Here is a 21,263-nt window from a genome sequence, read left to right as displayed (position 1 = left end):
TCATACCTGTTGGGACTGGCTGAAGGAGCCGGAGCCAGCCGTAGGCTGCTAGTCTGGAGTCTGCACTGGTGTCCTATTTACGTCCTTTTCCCAGGAGGCCATCTTGTTATCTAGCACACACACGCCAGTCAAGCCTTGCTGTTGACATAGATGTTTTGACTAAACCCTTATGCCTGATGATTTTTGAGTGTAACAGTGGTTGCCGGTTATTTCCCCAAATGCTTTACCCTCCACTGAAGGGTACAAAGACAGTAAATGGACACAGCTACCCTTTGCCCACTGTGCTGCATATTGCCTTATGGCAAACTGATTTTTTCTAAGGATGTTTCATGCAGAGATGAGCTTAAATTAAAAAAAAAAAGGGGGGGGGGGGAAGCACAAAAGGAGATAATATAAAAAAATAAAACTTGAGAAGACACACTGCTTCTGTTACTCAGATGGAGACACTGAGAACAGGGTTAGGCCAAGCCCTGCCCATGGATGCATCCAGGACTCGCAATGATTCCAGCATGATTATTTACGTGTGCATGTGTGCATGACAGACAGAACAGATTTGGTCCTTATTGCTTTGAATTTCCAGTACGCTCAATTTATTTGTGCATGTCAGGAAACAGACCAGTACAGCCAGAAGTTCTGTACCTGAGTTCCCCTTCCCCCACCCTGAAACAGAAACAATTGTAGGCTAAAAGCATCACCCATGCCAGAAGATGAAAGAGCCAAATCCTTTCCAAGGCAAAGGACTCACCAAAATCACTGGGGTTTCACCTGAGTAAGAACTAACCAAAGAACTTCACCACAGTCTGTGACAATTTGGCTGGAGAGACAATGAGTCGATTTGTATTTTGACACCAAAATAATAGTCTGGATGGGGGCATGCTCTTGCCTCAGCTTCCTTGAAAATGAGGAGTGATAGGATTGGTATTGCTGAGATCACTCCAGAATTTGGATCACCATGCGGAAAACTGATTCATGTTTTGCAGTCTGAAACGGGACATATTTTGTCTTCATTGTCTTGCTACCACTTCTTGTAGGATTTGACTGCAGCGTGGAAGCATCCTGATATAACTTTACAGTGCATCGTGTTGTTGTTACTGTAGTAACTTATTACTAGGACACCTTGTGTTCTCTTTATTGTCGCAGTACCTGGTACAAATGTACCACCGTTTGTCCGCACACACCGTTATTACTGCCATATTCCCCAAACTAATTTCCTGCAGCGTCCTGTTGTGTCTTATTGCTGCATTATCAAAATGCTACTTTACTGCAGTGGCCTGTGTTACCTTATTGCTACATTTATCCTGGTATTATTATGTCAGCTTACTGCCACTTTTTATGGCTGCCCTGCTACCATTTTATTACAGTACTCTAGGGGATCTTAGTGCTGAGTTATACTGAGAGTACATTAATCCATTTGCTTTAGCGTAACACTGTCTGCACAAGCTTGTCGAACCTTCCTAGTGCTTGTCCTGGTGCCGTTTCACCACAATAGCCACAAATGCTCTGGATACTCTATTATCCAAATAACAGTGTACAGCCATATTTCACAGCTATAGCCCTGTAGGTATGGAAAGCTTTGTAGCTAGCTTGCACAGCGTGGCCATCGTAAAAGCCTCCAGACTGCCTTTCCTTGAAACAATGCCATTTACAACATAAACAGAGGTGGAAAGCTGATTTCCTAACTCGTCTTCAGGATGATGAGGTATTTGGAAGACATGGGATGCTTATAAAGCAGGAGATGTCTGCTTGCAACACTCAGTGGGATACTGGTGAGTGTACAAGAGTAGCATCACTCAGACTGAGCAATGCCATTAAAAAGCAATAATTCAAGGATGTGGTTCATGTGGAAGTAGTTATATGTTAGTATCATCACATGAGAAGTAAAAGACATGAGAAAAGCAGTTCATACATGTTCCCAGGAGGAGGCCTTGTCTACTCTCATGTTTGTTTTAGAGAAATTTAGCCAGGAAATGAGGAGCAGAGCTTTCTTCTCTCCAGAGAATATGCAGCTCTGTCCACTCAGCTCACCATTACTGAGCTGATTAGCTTGCACGAGCGTGCATTTAAATGGCAAGCTGTTCAGCATCCAGGCCCCCTGATGCATGCTCTCTGTGTCTGTTAAAAAAAAAAAAATCCCCTCCATGCACTCAGCTGTTCAAAAACAGCATGTTCCCCACAGGCCAAACACTGCAGCAGCCAACATGACCCTCCTACAGACCAGAGCAGGAAAGACAGAGCAGGGAGCTTTGCTCATGGGGCAGTGGCACATCTACAAGTTAAAGTCTGGCTTTGCCGCTCCCTGCACAGAACAGACCGAAGTCCTGTGCACACACCAGCATCCTTTGGTCTTGCCCATATGTGTGCCCCCATGCCGCAGGACACTGAGGATTACCTCCCCGGAGCTACCCCACCCCTCGCCCAGGAGAAGGCCTGTCCAGCATCAGGAACTCACTGCAAAGCAGCAGCCCCCGGTAATATTTTGCTGTCTCTGCTCTTTGCTACACACCAGAGTTTCATGCTTTATGTGTACATCCCCCTCAGGGATGCTCTGCAGACCAGTTTGGGGGTTCGCAGGATGGACCTTCTGTGGGAGATGCCTCAGCCTAGAGACCGGGCAGCACTGGCGGTAGAGCAGCTTGGGGCGTGAGCAGCTGTTGGTTTACAGAGCTCCAGTGACTCTGGCAATGGTGGGTTTGACACAGGTAAAAACATTGCCAAGAAGGCTCTGAGAAGAGCCAGCCTTTGCGCTTTCCTAGGGCCGGCGTAAGGGGACATGTATGAGTGTGCACAAATGGAAACTGGGCCTGTCACGTGAAGACCCACTATTACCCGAAGGGGACCCTTTGGCTGGGTGAGCAACAGAGGACAAATGGGTCCTGCAAGGACAGCTAAGAGACAGTTTGGAGGGGACCAAATGTCCCCATCAGGGGCAGGACGCCACCTGAATGTACAGGCACAACCACGATGGGTCTGCTGCCCTGAAACTCGCTTGTGTGGCAGGCGTGTGTAGGACGAATTTGGTCTGAAGACCTCAGACAGCAGGCTGTTTACGGGAATTAGACATGTGAAAAGAACAAATACCATACACAGTGTTCTACTATACATTCATGCAGGTGTAGAGAGTCCTATGGACCTTAGCTAAAATTGATAACAGGAGTTTTCTGGGGAAAAAACCAGGAGGTATCAAAACGAGAAATGTCATGGGTAAAGAGGGAAGGTCCTTTTTCTGACAGAAACTATGCTGGCCTGATTTTGTGCATATATAGGCCTTAGATATTAGGCTAATACTTGCCTCAGAAGTGGATATTGTCAATAGCCAGCTGTCTACTTAGCTAGATGGTTTTGCCTAGGTAGGAATGCAGACTTGTACCCATATAGCAATTTCTACCACCTGCACAAAAAAGCCAATTTGCCTTGGCATGAGTGAAGAAGACCAAGAAATGTCTATTTTCACATATGCTTCAGATTTGAACTGCTTGCAAAACACAGGAGGTTTTATGGCACTAAGTCAACTGAGACTTAAAGTTTTCATATATAGGCAATATACTGTATGTGACTGCAGTCCATTTTCCTATATGCAGCTAGTATATGTAGGTTTCTTAAAGTCACTTCAGTTCTGTCCTCATCCTAACCTCCATACTCCCAACAGTTTGAAAAAAAGCTACTAGGTCATCTATTGCAGTTGTATTCATGGGCTGTAGGTCAGATGAGTTTTAGTGGAAGCTCATTTCCTCCAGCGGTACAATTTCACCCTTACAACAGTGCTTCTCAGCAGAGTCGGTTATCTGAGCTTTATAGCACAGGGGGGTGTGGTGCTGTTCAGGAAGGCTTATCTGGCACCCAGTGCTCTGCCCATTTGCAACATTCTTCCACCAGTCCCATCTCCACCAATTCCCTCCTCGCTGTCGACTGAATTTTGACACCTGCCCACATCAAAATTGCCTTTTCCTGTAGACATGTGAGCAGATTTTGGCCCTCTGCGGTTGGAGTTGGAGGCCAATTCTATCTACTTGGAGTAAAGCTTGAACATCCATCACTGAGTAAGTATGCAAAACCTTAAATAAATAGAAAATCAAATACAATATAAAACAACTCACTTTTAAATACCCTGTGTGTGTGTGTGTGCACGCGCACGCGTGTGTTTGTGTGTGCATTACACATCTAAAACATGACTTTCTGAGCATCAGGCAGGGTCTGATCACATTTTGCACTACACGCACATGCAGAGTGATTCCGCTGACATTAGAGGATCTGCACCAAGATCAGAGTCTGGCTCAGTGGGGCAGATCCTCGGGTGATGAAAACCACTCATGTTCTCCTGACTTCAGCTGAGGATCTGGCCATCATCTCTGGACATGCTACATGCTATTGGAAGGACAGCGAATGATGAACTTAAATAGTGCCGCCTTTTTTTTTTTTTTCATTGCTTTAAAAGAGGAGAGACATAGGAAAGAAAAACAAAGCTAAAGTCAATGAATCTGCAGGAGAACTGCATTTGAGATTTTGTGAGATGGAGAAGGAGCTTCCAGCAGGTATTTCATTGGATCCCGAGGGCCACAAGAAAGAGAGCAAGCGGAACTGCGGCGCCATCTCTTACAGCCATGTTTGAGAGAAGAGATGAAGGAAAAACACTGATCTCTCAGCTCTTCTTTCTCCAAGTTGCAGTTGGGTCTGTGTCCTTAAATAACAAGGCAGCAAGCCCTTGCCTTGTCGACCTTCTGCATATGGCGATGTGTGCTCTTCCAAACCCTGGTTGGAAACCAAGTACCTGCACAGAGCTTGGCATCCTTGCAAAGCTGTACAGGTAGGAAAGTGTTGATGTAAACTGTGACGAGAGGCGCTCCTCTGGCGAGTGGCTTGCTGCTTGCGCTGGCTCAGGCTCTCTCCCCCGTGGGGACCTGCTCTCCCCAAAACGCCCCGTCTTTGGCAGTGGTCCGGGGTGTCTCTCCTGCAGGGCGGACGGCTGAAGCCATCAGGAGGACTGCATCAGGCCCGTGAGACGCTTGCTCACCAGAGACTTTCCCTGGAGGGAGGGACAGACAGACAGAAGAGACCCGGAGGTGTGAGTGAAGCCGTGGGATGATTTGGCTGCGAGTGAGGGGCACCTGTCTGCCCTGGCCCTGCCACTGGGGAGGTGGGTGATGGGGGATGAGTGTGCCCCTGGTATTTTGGGTGCCTGGAGTTTTGCCCCAGGTGGGTGGTTTGGCAAGGAGGGGTGGTGGCTAGTGATGTCCAGGTGGCAATTGCTAAGGCAGTCAGCTGTGCCCTTGGGCACTGTCTTGTCAAGATGGTTCCTTTCTCTCTTTCATGGGAACTGGTCAAAGCAAAGCCCTGTCCTGTGCTCACTGCTGCTTGCCCTGCCCGGCGCCGTCCTGTCAGTGCCAGACCACGTCTCCCATGCAGAGTGCTTCCCCAGGACAGGAAGGGCTGCACAACTGAGGCTGCAGTGAAAGCTGGGATGCCCTTCCTACAGCCTACAAATCAGTACCCCCTCACATCAGCCATCAGAAGCAGATCTAGGAAAAAAAGTGATTTTAGAAATAGCTTAGCCTGTCCCTGCCCTGCTGCCACGCCACTTTGCCCGCTCCTTAGTCTTTTCTCCTTGGTTGTTGCTCGTCCAGTCCTGTCTGGCCTCCCTGCCCTCTCCTCCCAGCCACCATGCAGGTTCGTGCCTGTGGCAGCCTTGCTTGCACACTGCTGGCACCCACATGAGCATTCCCACTGGCTGGCAGGAGCAAGGACCAGGGAGAAGGTCACCTGCACGTCTGAATCCCTTCACTGGCTTAGGTCAAGCAGCCCCTGCTTTCATCCTGAGCAATGGAGGACCTACAGCAGGTCTTCTCCACTTGCAGACAGTAGGAAGGTTATATCCCCATAGGGGTCACTGACAGCTTTGTAATTACTGATCCAACAGAAAAAACGTTTCGGGTATTGCACCAGTTGCTTTGCTTCTTTGGTTAGCTTTCCTCTTGAAAGAAAAGATGTTTTTTTTAAAAAGACAAAAAGCCTTGGTTGAAATAAACATCCAGGGAATACCAGAGAGCTGTGGAATACCTAGCAGATCTTAAACAACCTCCTCTGTCTTACTATATTTAGCCAAGATTTCTTTTGCAATAGAAAGGCTTACTAATTGCTGTTTGAAAGAAAGATCCACACAAAGAGCAAGAGAAACAGATTATACAGTGAAAACGAGTATGTGCAAAACGTAGGAAATTTTGAAATGTAAAATTTAGCAAGTCATCTGAAATAAGCCTTGTTGAACAAGTTAACATTCTGATCAAAAATAAACCCCTGCCCCCCCGCTTTGATTTCTAATCTCTTCCCATTTAAGGCTGTACCAGGAGGATGTAACAGTTCTCTACAGAAGCCTCATTTCATTATTCAGATGTGCACCTTTTACCAAATAATTTGCTCAGCTGCACAAACACGCGCTGCCTATCTGATCGCTTCTGTACATCGGCAGTTGGCTGCTGAAAACACTGTCGTCCTTTGGAGCGCCCTGTCTGGGACGAGAGTGCCACCATCATGGCTCTGCAGCTCCTCGGTCTCTCCGACAGAGCTCCCACCCAGGGCAGGGCTCAGGAGGGACCAGCTCCCTCCTGGAGCTCAGCAGACATGCCAGCACTGCTGCTGTTTAAGGAAAAGGTGCTTGCTTTCACTATAAATCAAATTCTTTATTTTTATTATTTTTAAGTACACTTCTGGGAAGCTCAGCCTCATGCCGCCCCAGGAGGTGGCCACGTCTTCTGCAGTGCAACATGGCAGTGCTCGGGTTGCTGCAACCACAGCTGTCATTTTGCTGCCATTAGGAATACTGAAGAGTGCTAAGGAGTTACCAGTTCCTGAATATAATTTATAGGAAGAAGAAGAAGGTGAAGATGAGCACGTTAATTTCTGTAAGAATAACATGACTGGTTCTAGAAAAAAAAATGTTAGTTTCCACCTATATTTGGATACTTCCTTAGGGAAAAAAACAAGTAAGCCTTGGGTTTGTATAATGACTAATTCAGTCAGACTCTAACTATGCTGTGACAGGCAGTTCCTCATTATCTTCTCACAGACAGGCAGCTTGGGGGTACGCCAGCTCCCTGCGTCAGGGTCCAGCGGGGAGCGAGGAGCAAACGCTGCTCCACATCCAGCTCCAGTTTCGACATGCAGGTGTTCTAAGGGGGAAGGGGGAAACGCCAGTGCCAAGCTGAGCTGAGGGGAGAGGCCAGCTGACAGAAAGGCTGCCCTGGAGAAGGCAGCGGATCGGAAACGGAGCTGATGGCCTTGGTTTGCGCAGAGCAAAACCTCACTCGCTGGTTTCCTAGTGGCAGCTGCTTTCCGTCATGGGCAAAGGCGGTGGGCTCCGTCTGCAGCTTCTCCCGGCTCACAGGAAAGGTGTTAGCCCAGGAACCCAGATCTGCTTGCTGGCTCTGCAGCAAAATCCCTGCCTGCAGGCTGGATGAGCCCCCAGCACGGAGCCTGGCTGTCCGGGGGGATAACTGCGTCACGGAAATGTGAGGTGCTCAACAGCCTCGCACCGGGGGACACGCAAACAGATGGGTGTGAGAAGCTCTGTTTTAAGACAGTGAGAAGCAGACAGCGATGTTGTCTGCTTGGCTGTCATATCCACCTCTGTGGTAAGACAGATGGCGAAAGGATCCCTGGAATCACATACAGGGATTAAGGCTGTGAAATTTTTGGCTACAAACAGGAGCGCTGGGGTGGAAGTAAGTGTAACGTTCGGCTTTGGTACTGAAGTGGCCCCACTTACAGCACACTGACGTAGGGGATTTTGTTTCAACTCAACACAGAGACAAGTGTCAGCCTCACAGTGTGGATCTGAGCAATACGAACATCTGCGGCTCTCCCCAGGACCCCCAGCCTGTCTGTCCAAACCCACCTGCCCGTGCTTGCCGGGAGGGCCTCCACGGCAACAGTCCAGGATGGCATCAGTGTGCCTTAGTGTCATCGCTTTCCTGTGCCTAGAAAAGCGGCATCCGGGTGACCAGGTGGGGGTGGCTGCTGTCTGCCTTGAGACAGCAGAGGTGAGATGCACCCCTGTGTTTTTTGCGATCCCGTGCAGCGTGAGCACCCGAGTCAGTCAGGTGAAAGGCTGCTCTGAGAAGCTGGAGATGGCTAAAACACTTTGTAGTTGGGTGCAGTACGTGCCAAAACAATTCAGGCCCAAGAGGTCATGTTGGGCCTCATCTAACACTTGGCTGGGATTCCCTTGGCGAGATTTTTGACAGAATGAGGAAGTTTCAGATTATTACGATGTGAAAGTTAGGCACAGAGAACTCCTAGTTTCTTTTAAAAGGTTCAATGAAAAGAAATTATTTTTTCCTTCCGCACATCTTTGGCTAGCATGAAACCATTGGCTGCCCTCACATTTCTACCCCACCTTTCCCAACTGAAAGAAAATGTCAACAACTCCTGCCTTATTTCTAGGAGAAATTTCGTCTAAGCTGCGCTGGCAGGGGATTCGAAAGCATAGGATTTCATGCTCAGCACACTACAGTGCTGCTTTTATTCTGTCATATACATACGCTGAATAACTCAAGGCAAGATTAGACATAGGGAGTAAACTTTTTACATGGGGTCTAAAGCTTATAAAGAAATCCCCAGTCCTCCAGCTGCAAAATATTTGTCACTACTAGCTAGGGTTACAACAATTAAAACCCCAGACTGTTGTTGCTCAAAGGGCATAGCACAAGCAGTAGGGCATATGTTGTGGGGCATATGTTGTGTGTCTTGTTGGACGCAGGAGGGCTTTCTTTGCTCTCATGCCTGTCAAGCAGCTGAGCTGTAACACAGCTTTCAGGCAAGGATCATGTGCAGCTTCAACCACACCTTGGTAAAGGTAACGTCTGGTTTTCTCTATGCAGCTGAATCACTGGGGTTTTTTCACCCCTGAACACTTGCATGACAGGAGCCTCGGTTTTAGAGGCAGTGTAAAATCTGAATTTGGGGTAACCTGAGGAAAATGTTAGGGAATTCTTAAGAAACCTTATGAAACTGCCCCCCCGAATTTGATTTCCAAGTATGTGGCCAATCCTACTCCTTGGGTACGCGTTGGGCAGAGGACCAGACCTCAGTACTTGCAAACCATCAGGGCTCTCTCGGAGGCCTGGTGAAGTGAAGATTAACCTGTAGGTCATAGGAGATGCTTCGCATTTTTGATGGCTGAGACTTTGCTGAGCAGCTATTAAACTGAAGTGTAAAATGCTATTAGCAACTATTTTAATGATGCAGAATTCAGCAATTTAACATAGGCAAGAAGCCAAGTAAGAGGGAAAAAAAATATGTCTGGGATTTGACCAAAAGGAGGAAGCGCTCCTTTCAAACCTCTTGTATGAGCCACCAGAGTTTCCATCTCGCTCTTTGCTTTTATCTACCAAAACCAGCACTTTGCACAGTTGGGAGAGAAGGTAAAGGCTGTAAAGCATGATTAGTAATTTTAAATAGAAAGTTTAGTTTTGTCCAGTACCTGTGGCTTCACACAATGTTAACGTGCTCTGCCCAGCAGAGTGCAGTTTGTGTATCTAACATGCAGACATTCACCACCACCAGCATGCCCGAGCCAGCATTCCCATGCATGCCATCAGCGACTTACCTGAACACCAAGGCAGGCTTTACCCCATGGGGAGCTTTGTGGCCGCAGCCACGGGGAAGAGGAAGCTTGTGGGGAGGTTCTGGTCGGGCAGCACAGGCTCCCCATTTTGCCATGTCAATACTGACCAAAGTGCTTTCATGCTGCCTGTTCCCTCCCAGGCTCTCCATGCACCAGGTTAGGACTTTGCCTGCTACATATGACTCCACTTCTTGCTTTCTACCCCTCTTTTGCGCTCAGGGCTGTTCTTTTCCCAGTCTGTTGCCCAATCTGCTCCAGCCAGAAGCATCACCTTCCCGGAGAAGCCATCTCGTGGGGAGCGGCATTGCCCCATCCTTCTGTAACACCCCCAGCAGAGGACTGGAGTGGTCTGCGTCTCCACTGGAGACGACCAAACCCTACTTCCATCAGCTTAAACCTGAGATTTTTCACATGGTGACAGGCACTGCTCAGGTTTCCTACCTTATAGCCAAAGCACAACAAGAACTTTGGCAGTGGGCAGACAACGTCCTGCCACCAAACTTCATTTCTGAAGAATGACATCGCTGGGGCCCTAGCCCTGCCAGCACTCTCTGGTTTTCAGTGTTATATTACACTGCAGATCTTGGGGAAATTTTATTTTTGTGTCATTTTAAAAATACTCTTTTTATTAGTTTTTTTCATTAAAAGATACATTGCAAACATAAGATAAAGCAACATAAATTAATGAAGTTTAATATGAAACAGAGTTAAAAACAAGTAATAAAGGAAAATAACTTAGTTCAACACAAAAGAAACACAGACACATGAGGTATGAACATATACAACATGAACTGGTGGACAATACCACCAATTACACGCTGACACAGACTGAAAATAGGAGCTGCGAACTGGCTGTAGAGGGTAAGCAGGGGAGCAGCTGCTCCTGGCGCGCAGGATGCTCGCCCGTTCTCACCAGCACAGCCTCACAAGTTACCCCAAACTCCTGCAGGGCGGGCACCACTCCTTTTGCAAGGCTTGACTGACAAGTTACCTGAGCTTCCCACCGTTACTGCTGACCGCAGTGAAGCTGAGCAACCATGAGTTAGGTTCCTACCTTTGAAACTGTTTTTTTTTTCCTCTTCCAGCTTAAATCACTATGGGAACAGTTCAGAGCTGCAGCCAGTTAAAATCGGTATCGTCATACGCATTCTATTTTGCGAGGATTTCCTACGCTTCCGAAGCGAGTGCACTTCGCTTTGAGAAACACCAGCACACGACTGCGTGCGGCACAGACTAAGAGCTGACACAAGCCCTGTACTCACTCGCTCCTAGAACAGCTTCGTAATGGCTGGAGCTCTCCTCTACCATCCTACCAGCACCAGGAGGAAGATCCTCTTCTGCTTCGGAGCAGTTTGGGCTCCTTGTATCTGAGAATGTGTTTGAGGCAATTTTGGCATTAGTTGAAGCAGCCTATGGACTGCTTAAACTTACCACACTGAAGCGGGGCACTTCAGCACAGCCCTGCCAGGTGGGCAGCCTTGGGCTATGGATCCAGGGCCCGTCCCTTCCTCCAATACAAAAAATTGAAAGATGGAGGTGCAGACGGATCACTGCAGCCAGTGTACAATGTATAGTAGAGTGTTTTTTCAAGCCACCTCAGAAAATGCCCTTACTGCATGTTGCTGGTCTAGCTCTTGGGCAGGGTGCAATTCTGTTCTTTCCTTTGTGTGCAACGGACTCAGTTTGTTTAACTGCCTTCACTGGGACTGGGAACCAGACATGTAAATACCTCGCGCAGTCAGAGGAAAACAGAAACACCACTGAAATATCAAACCCTTCTGGAGGATCAGAATAAGCTTGGCTGAAATCACAGCAGGGTCTAAGCCTGCCCTCCTCCCCAAACACCTTGCTAAGGTCCTGATTCAGTATCTTCAGCTAAGAGCTAGACCTGTCTGTAGTGGGAAGGTACTGAGTTTTATCTTCCAGAGTTTGTGTCTGGCTGGAAAGAAGACAGTAAATGAATAGTAAGTATATCCTGAGCTCCACAGAGTGCCTTTCATCCAGAAGGATCCCAAAGTGCTTCACAAATGGTACAACAGGGATCACTCACCCACTGCTGGAAGGTAGCAACCTCGGGGGCAAAAGGCAGCTGCCGTTCTGCACCAGCAATACTACACAGCAGTGTTTTTAAGAAGGGAAGTAAAGAATAACTTATCCTCTAGACATGATGAATACTTATGCTTTAAAGTAGCCCCTGTAATACAGAACAGACTACACAGCACACATGGAATACGTGCAGCCCACCACCTACCAAACCGGCGAGCATGCAGCGTAAGCCTACACAGCGCAGATATTTTCCGGCTAAGGTACTATGCCGATACCAGGAATGGATGCGACGTATTCAGGCATGCAGCAGCCAGCCAATACATGCGCTGTGCAGGCCAAGCACCCGGTCCTCTGCAGCGTTAGGTACAGGCACATCAGATGACAGGGTGCGAGTGTTGACTGGATCCCCTTACGCGTCGGGTACATGCTGATGCTTTCCATCACCTACATAATGCAAGTACCTTTTCCCAGTAAAAGCCAGTATTTTTTAATGACTGGAATAGTGGAGCAAGTACATTTTCTTTTGAAGTAAAATATCTTCCAAAGATTAAAAAAACCCTTTTCCCAGATGTCTTTTCTTGGTGCCAAATCTAAGAAACTTTGGCATCCATTCCTATATCCTTCCCTTCTAGCTGTCTGTTCTGATAACCACTCCACCAGCATCTCAGTGTATCACCTTTTTATACTTTCCAGTTTTTCTATCACTATTCTCTACCCATAATGGCTTAAACCTTTGTTTTTATTATATTGCAGGTTATGAATACTTCCCATGCCCTGAAATGCTGTCATCTCTTTATGCAAGCTGGGAAAGTGAAAAAGTGGGAAAGCTGGGAAGTATGTGATGGTTCTATGAGATTATCAAGGAACCAGTTAAAAAGAGAGCCCTGATGGTATCAGGCAATAATTCTTTCTCCAGCCTTATGCCGCCTTCACTGTGTTCATGCTTAGTATTTGTAGTACATCACAGTGACACACAGCTGTGCAAAATATCACACAGTTCACCTGAGCAAGATAAGATCCCATCAACACATTTCATTGTGTGTGGCACCATACTCATGAATTAAGAATAGGACCAGGACAGTTCGAGTGTGACCTGGGACTCCGATCCAACAGCAGACACACCAAGAGGACATAAAAACCAGCAAGAGGCAGTAACAGCAGCCAAGGGGTGAAGCTAAAGATCAGAAAGATGGGAAAGTGACAGCAGGGAAGAACACGGGTAACAACACAGAGCTGGAAGAGAAGACTGCTGAGAGCATCTAGGAAGGGACAGCTGGGCAGCAGGGTAGACATGAAGGCTTTCACAGCTGTATAATGCAAATGAACAGATACACATGGAACTGAAACTAAACATGGGACCCTGGATTCTCTGGGTACTGAATTGAGATGCACTTACAGTCCTGAGCCAAGGACAGTTCAATACGGAACAGCTAAAAGATACCAGAAGACTAAAGCAGAGGACATGCTACAAGCAAAATGCCAGTTTGCACCACTGCAAGGAGGAGGAGGGTGTTTTAGGCTCCAGACAGAAAGCATCCTGGCCACCGAGCATGACAACTACATCAAATACAAGATATCCAGGCCCATTGTTGTTCCTGGAAAAGTCATCCTTGCATGAGAAACCAAGGTGGGACACTGGATCCACAGTCATTAAGGATATGATGTGGGACTTTACCTACAATGATTCTGGATGAGAATGCTGCTGGTAATGCAAGGACTACAGCAGCTGCTGCTTACCAGCTTCTGCCTTCTGCAGCTCTGCCTCCTACGGTTAATGAAGCTGGGCCAGTCTGTCGATCCAGTTATTCACCTGTGCCTGGGAACTGAGACAATCTTCAGTCTTCATTGACTTGCTGTCCCATACAAAATGTTCCATCCTTAACATCTGGGATTCTTTAAAGAAAGCTTATTAGAAAACTTTCATTCTTATATTCTTAATCTGCAGCCTACTTCCCGCACAGCTCTAACACAGACCACCTCTTCCTTCAGCTTATTCTCTTCTGCACTGAGTTGAATTTACCGCTTGGAAAAGCTCTGTGCTTCTTCATACCTGACTCCTTGATACATTTCACACCACACCTCTTCTCTGTATCTGATGTCTTCTACTATGCTGACTTTAAATCTCCCAAGTCTTTTAGTCTCACTACACACTCACACTTCCTCTAGGACTTAACAGGAGGGTTCCTTTTCCTGTTAAGTATTACACTTTTTCACAGACTGTAATGATGTAAGATAAAGTACAGCCTGTAGTTCATCCTGTGCAAGTGTAGCCTGTAGGCAGCCACAGCAGGCCTGTGCACATCACACCTCTGCATACACTGTGCTGGACCACAATGGCTTGAGGAAGAAGGCATGGAAAAGACAGGGAAAGTGATTTCCACAGACTGCAATATCCAGCTGAAAGTCTGGCATTTGCATCTTTGCTCCCCCAGTCCTGCGCAGCACCGGCTGAGGCTGTTGATTTTGCCTGGAGCTGCCAGGTCCTGCCATTGTTTGGGCTGAGTTTCACAAAGGGCTCTGGCCAGCAAATGCCTCTTGCTCCTCCCAGGCTGTGCAAATCTCTCTGTCCTCAGGCAGTGGAACAGACACACAAGAGCTTCTTTACCTTCTTCAGGTAAAGAGCTTTTTCAGTCCAGGAACATGACGACTAACCGTGTGCCGTGTCAGTGGGTTCAGACAGAAATTGTAAAAATTCTGAATGAACAATAGATCGCCGGTGTGGTGGCTGCTCTCTTGTCCTTTAAAGCATGAAGACCGAGAACTCTGGTCCTCTCAAAAGCTGTATGTGTGTGCGCCTTTTGTTCTTAAAGAAATGTCAGCCGGGAATAAAGTGCAGAGATCTTCTCAGTATTGGGTCACCACCTCGGTATCGAGTCAGAAATTTCAACATCAGTTTTCTTACAGGGGAAGTTCTTTCCTTGGAATATAGCAATTTCAGGAAAGTTTGAATTCATGCCTGAGTATCACGGCCCAGGGTTATCTAAGTTACCTGCTGAGGCTGGTATCCATAGGTTTAATCCCTGTTATTGCTCGAGTAACCATTGCTGTTTTTAGAGATAATACTCAAGATGCTGCAAGATGCAACAAAGGAATCCCCTCCTGTTTCCCCCGTTCTTAAATGTAAATGGCCACCAGCACAAGTTAGGCAGAGACTTGGTGGCTTCCTTTGCAAGACAAAAGCAGCAGTAGTTTCCCTAAATGTACTCATTAAAATATATTTTCCTTCTACGCTTGGCCCTGAAGGATCATCTCAGCTTATGAGAACTAAGCTTCTGTCTATCTGATTATTAAATCATTTCTAAAGCAGATGGGAAAGTACAGTGGTTTAAGCAGCTAGGCTGAGACTGCATGGCTAAAAATAGTATAGCAGGCTCCTTTTAATTAGCAAGATGATCAAATATGACAGAAGAGAGAGATGTAGATATATGGATTTGTGTGTATGTGTGTCTTTAAAATTAAGTTATTACCTCAATACCAGGTATTATTTATAACATATATGATACATGATGCCTGATTTTTATGATGCCATTTATCTTCACTTGGGAGAGAAGATGGGCTAACTCTGCTTTCAGTATCAATCCTTGCTGCATTCAAATGGAAAACTGTAATAAGATAAACCTGCCACCATGCATAGTGCCATCATTTTTTAAACGAGGTGGATTAGTGAGTGCTCCGATACAATAGATGGTCAGATCTGCAACTCCCTGACATCGACCCTTCCCCAGGGCCCCTGTGGAGAGCATGGAAGAGCCAGTCTAGCTTTATACCTGGGATTTCATGGCATGGGAGCCCGGCATAGGGCCAAAGAGGTCAGGGACCGTGATGCCTATCCTAACACTGTGTTGCCCACATATTTTTGAGGGCTCTTCAAAACCGAAACGGGAGAGAAGGAATCTGCCGCCCCTCTGCTCCCTCAGTGCTAGGCGACGCGTGCCCTGTAGTGATCTGCTCCATCATGCAAACGTGGCCCATTGGTTTTCACCAGATGACTGACGACCGTGACGTTTCGTCCTGGGATCACACAGCTGCTGCCCAGGCTGTGGTGGGGGGCTGCCACAAAACACAAACTGACGCCACAGCTGCAGGCTTCAGGCAGGTAAGCTGGGGAGGCCGAGGATGTCCGGCATGTTGGGTGCTGGGTCAGACTGATGTCCCTTTGCTCCAAGGGGAACCCAGACAGGGAGTCACTGCAAACTATGGTCTTCGCTACAGGAGGACCTGACCAGCAGTGGGCACAACCCCCTTCTTGGCCGTTGCACAAAGGTTATCAGCTGATACTTTGAAAGGACCTGGAAGTAAAAGGTGAACCATCGCTGCAGTGAAAATTCTTCTGGCAAAATCTTACTGTCAAGTGTCCTGCTTAATGCAGACCAGATAGCACCTGGCTTCCAGAATGATTTGGTGCAAAACCTTGGTGCGTTCATTAGTCGTGAGCTGCCTTCTCTTGGTCAAAAGTATCAAGGCAAGGAAAATGAGACAATGGGTCTTGTAGGAATTGAAGAGCAGTATGAAAAAAAAAACAACCTGTAAACCCTGTTCTTTCTTAATCCCCGCTGATCCCCTTGAAGGTGGCAAGCTTCTGCCTGGCTAGCAGTGCTCCACAGTTTTTTTCTAAAAGATGTCAAATGGTCTGGGGTTAATCCCTGCCTCCTGGATTGTGACTCTGAGACGAGCAGGAGCCCTGCAGGTAAGATGACTCCCATTTGCTCCAAGTCTGCGCTTCCAAAGCCAAGCTGTACAGCTTTTCACCCAGTGCAGGAGAGCAAGTCAGAAGCACCGAAAGATTTTTCTGGGGTGGGGTTTAACACAAGTAAGAGTCAAAAAGTCTGCAATATTGTTTGCAGTTTGTAAAAAAAAGCTTTACTGTTTCTTTTGCTGAAGTTTTGTATTTTCTTCCCATCTTTCTCAAACAAGAGGTGGTGACATTCAAGCAAGTGAAACAGGCAAACCTAGAGCGCCTGATTTTTTTTTCACTCAAATGAAGACTCACTGTCTAAGGAGTCAGGCACATCTGGCATTCTGGCTACAAACAGGCCTTCTCTGGCATGGAAAGCACCCCTGTAAGCACAGCATCATGAGCAAGGAAGGGGTCATGAACCTCTGCTTCCATGCTCCTGCTCTGGCCTATGCCACCTACACCATTAGCGGAACCAAGTTCTGCAAATCTGAGTACAGTGATGCAAAAGGAAACCATCGCATCATTAGATACATGTTTTCTCTGTGTTGCTTATCACAGCTGAAAAGTTATAGAAAATTGAATCAATAGTAACTGCTTTATTTGAAGAAACAATGAGTTAAAATTATTTGGGGGAGGTTCTCAATAGGCCTGAAGTGCCAGAGTACAATAGGAAACAATTGATGCTGGGAGAGAATTAGCTCCTTATTTTAAAACATGCTTTAAATAGTCTTATGACCTTACTAATAATCATGGTGATGCAGAAAGAACACACACAGCCGGGCCACTTCATTCCCCACTGTAAGTGTCTTTGAGCTATCCCTTGACTAATAATTTTCCTGATGTTTTTGCTAAATTACATACATCTTCAGTCAAATTTTGTTATTGAAATACATATTTAAATCCTGAAATTCAAATGTGATTTATCTTAAAATTCCTGTTTTTATCCAAAATGAAAGTTCTGGAGTTCTGCTGCAAGTTTTGCATGATGTTTCCACTTCGTGTACCCTTGGCAGGGTTTCCTGCTGGGCCACGCCTGCCAGGCTGGCTCAGGCCTCTGGGAGCTGCCCCAGCAGGTAGTGCGTCTGCTGAAGTGCCCAGCGCCGCGAGGCGCACGGCCCGGAGCACGTGCTGCGTGCTAAGCCAAGCCTTCAAGGACCTCAGCTCAATCGCTTCCCAAAATGCTGGGTGACACGCCACAGCCAAATCTGAAAGTGTCCGTGGGGGTCTGCTGCACCCTCCCAGTGCCAAACAGAGCTGCACAGTCTGGAGGTGGCCCAGGTCCACGGGCGGTTTATATTACAGCCAGTCTGGGAGCCACTACTTCATCTCAGTGATAGCTCCTTAAGGCAAATAAACTTCTAGCCCTGGCTGTTTTGGATGTTCCTCTTACAGCCATCACTGGAAATGTGACCTCACATTATTCTGTTTGCAAAATAGGGTTAGGCTCCGCCCTGAAGCTTTGGGGCTCTGTTCCAGCCAAACCTTAAGCATATGCTTAACTTCAGCATGCCTCTGCAGGGTCAGCTTGAATATGTGATCCTGTAATGAGCAATCACTAAAGCAGACTGCAGCTCTGGGAACAAGGGCTGCCATATTGCTCCTCTCCTACTCAGGTGGGGAACTGCAGTGCATTTGAGAGAACTAGAGCATGCAGAATTAACTTTGTCTTAATTTAGTCCTGAGTATGCCGTGAAGTTACCGCTTTGGTAATGCTGTCCACCGAGGACATTATGACATGACAACATAGTGACTATTTTCTCATCTGATAGTAGTGACAAACTGCCATAATGCAAAGTATAAAAAATTCAGACCCTTCCTAGTTCTGGTAGCTACCATGCCATCAGAGGATGACATTTTATATCTGTATTAAGAAAAATGAAGCAAAATGTTTACAGTATGCTAGCCAGTAAGACGAAAATGAACTAAAGTGCCAACCAATCTACAATTATTTTCTTTATGGGCACCTACATTATAATTCTACCATCCCAAACTGAGCTTGTCAAGTTACCCTTCAAATCAAATGCAAGAGAAAAATCTGTCCTTGGCTGTATTACTATAAACCCAGCTAGTCTAGTAAAGTGAGAGTTACTCTTTGATGTATTTGGCAAATCTAGGAGAAGAATTTACCACTTGGTGTAAATATTTCTGCATAGTTTGTTTAAAAAAGAATCTTGCCTATTCCTCTTTCTGGCAGACTCTTAGAAAGTAGTAAATATGCAGATGGGCATAGTGATATATTTTGTATCAACATATTTTAAATGTGTGCATATGCATTAGCTATATAAATACATTCCCCAGGAAGTCTGCCAGCGGATATACTACAAAGCTCTGCGTGTTACATTTGGGTTTGCTTGTGCAGTAGTATGGTAGCATCAGAACCAGCCTCTCTAGGCTTATTTGCTCTACAACAGCTCACACTTACCTGCAGTTTTCCCTTTTCTATCTGTATGTACTAATGTTTTATATTTATATGGCAGGTGTACATATATAATGTATATATACATACATACATAAATATATCACAGAATCACAGAATGGCAGGGGTTGGAAGGGACCTCTGGAGATCATCTTGTCCAACCCCCCTGCTTGAGCAGGGACAACTAGAATGGGGGGCACAGGACCGCGTCCGGGTGGGTTTTGAATGTCTCCAGGGAAGGAGACCCCACAACCTCTCTGGGCAGCCTGTGCCACTGCTCTGGCACCCGCACAGTAAAGATGTTTTTTCTCATGTTTAGCTGGAACCTCCTGTGTTCCACCTTGTGCCCATTGCCCCTTGGTCTGCGCCATTCAATAGTGCCATTGGGCACCACTGAAAAGAGCCCAGTCCCATCCTCCTGACACCCACCCTTTAGATATTTATAGGTATTGATGAGATCCCCCCTCAGCCTTCTCTTCTCCAGGCTGAACAAACCCAACTCTCTCAACCTTTCCTCACAAGGGAGATGCTCCAGTCCCCTGATCATCTTGGTAGCTCTCCGCTGGACTTGCTCAAGCAGTTCTCTGTCCTTCTTAAACTGGGGGGCCCAAAACTGGACACAGTACTCCAAATGTGGTCTCACTAGGGCAGAGCAGAGGGGGAGGATAACCTCCCTCAACCTGCTGCCACACTGCTTTTAATGCAGCCCAGGACACTGTTGGCTGCCTTGGCTGCAAGGGCACGTTGCCGGCTCAGGGTCAACCTGCTGTCCACCAGCACCCCCAGGCCCTTCTCAGCAGAGCTGCTTTCCAGCGGGTCAACCTGCACTGGTGCATGGGGTTGTTCCTCCCCAGGTGCAGGACCTTGCACTTGCTCTTGTTGAATCCCATGAGGTTCCCCTGGGCCCAGCTCTCCAGCCTGCCCAGGTCCTGCTGGATGGCAGCACAGCCTTCTGGTGTATCAGCCGCTCCTCCCAGCTTGGTATCACCAGCGAACTTGCTGAGGTTACGCTCTGTCCCACTGTCCAGGTCATTGATGACTATATTGAACAGGACCGGACCCAGCACAGACCCCTAGAGAACACCACTAGTGACAGGCCTCCAGACAGACTCTGCCCCATTGATCATGACCCTCTGAGTTGTGTTGTTGAGCCAGTTCTCTGTCCACCTCACTGTCCACTCATCCAGCCCACACTTCCTTAGCTTGTCTATATATAGCTATTGTATGCAGTATGCCGAAACCATATGACATATCAAGTCAAAGTATACTTGATACTGAGCAACACCAGATTAATTCCCCACAGACCCAGACTGCGTCTTCACCTCTAGCCCTGTGCTTGCTGTGTCATCTCATGTACATAGCCTGTCCAACCCTGTGCTGCCCAGTATCCCTGCTCCTCTACCCCACTTACAGCATCTGCCTCTGGTCTTTTCTCCTCTCCCTGTTCTTCCCATTCTCTAGAAAATCTGCTGCATAAGCAGATCCCTGAAAGCAAGCAGGATGAGTGGTTCTTGCCCAAGGTTTGGGGTCCTGCCCTGGGGGCTGGAGAACAGCAGCCCTTGCCACTGCCCAACGCCACCTTGTGCTGCTGCACCCCTTCACAGCCAGATCAGCTTCCCCCACCTGGAATGACTGTCTGGAGGTTGGAGACTGGTGAAGGGCAAGAGAGGAGAGGACATCTGTCCGCTGCCCCTGAGATCCCACCACCCCCTTATCTAAAAGGTTTAACAGTGTCGCATTTCTTGCTGTTACTGTGCTCCTTTTCTGGAATTGGTATCACGAACGAGTCAAAGGGTATCGCCCATCGCTATTTACATGAGCACTGATGGAGGCAACAGAGTAAGCGGCTGCGGTGCTGTGGGTGGATATGTCTGTGTATCTACATACGGTATCATTAACCATGCACTATACAACCATACAGATACTGTTGCGATGGCACTGTAAGAACCATGCACTTCTACTTCATTGCGCAAGGAAAAGCCACAACAAATACTATAGTGGGAATACAGCAAAAAGACAACCTTGCATTTAATTCTAGACAAAAATCTATTTGCTTTGCAGTGATGATAAGCTAGAATGAGCATAATGGAATTCTGCTTCCCAACCCCCAGCCCCCCTTCTTTAGAGCCACTATTTAGATGAGCTACAGTATTAAGAGAGAAGCTGCAAAAATAAAGGATGAAATAAAAGTCAAGCATCCACATTCCCCCAACTAAAAATGAAGTTCTGAGGAAAGGGTGGAGGGAAAACAAAAGGAACTTACCACGCTGCGAGTGAACTTTTCTAGAGAAGTTCTACGACCTTGCTCATTCTCTGGCTTAACAGGGAAAAAAGTGGGGAGAAAAAAATACAGAAAAAAACCCTTCAGCTTAAATGCAGTTTTTCAAAACAGTAGCAAAATATAAGGAAGCAGCAAGGGGAAAAAGTTGTAAAAAAATGTAAAAAGCAGAAATCAATGTTTGCAACAGCAAACATAAGAAGCCAAAACCCTTTAAAGAATGAGAGAC

The 21,263-nt window shown here is 46.9% G+C and overlaps 1 protein-coding gene across 1 annotated transcript in view; it reads right to left on the bottom strand.

The window, feature by feature from the left end:
• Positions 1-268: 268 nt before the first annotated feature.
• The window catches only part of RGS6 (regulator of G protein signaling 6), a 291,861-nt gene continuing 270,866 nt past the window's right edge, over positions 269-21,263 (bottom strand). Inside the window, exon 17 of the mRNA XM_064462381.1 lies at positions 269-5,020. Coding sequence (XP_064318451.1) covers positions 4,970-5,020 — 51 coding nt within the window. The 3' untranslated portion in view covers positions 269-4,969. The remainder of the gene's footprint in view (positions 5,021-21,263) is intronic.

The sequence above is a fragment of the Phalacrocorax carbo genome, chromosome 10 (genome assembly GCF_963921805.1).
Source record: "Phalacrocorax carbo chromosome 10, bPhaCar2.1, whole genome shotgun sequence".
Classification (NCBI taxonomy): Eukaryota; Metazoa; Chordata; class Aves; order Suliformes; family Phalacrocoracidae; genus Phalacrocorax; species Phalacrocorax carbo.
Note: the sequence above shows the minus strand (reverse complement) of the source record. Positions and strands in the feature narration are given on the sequence as shown.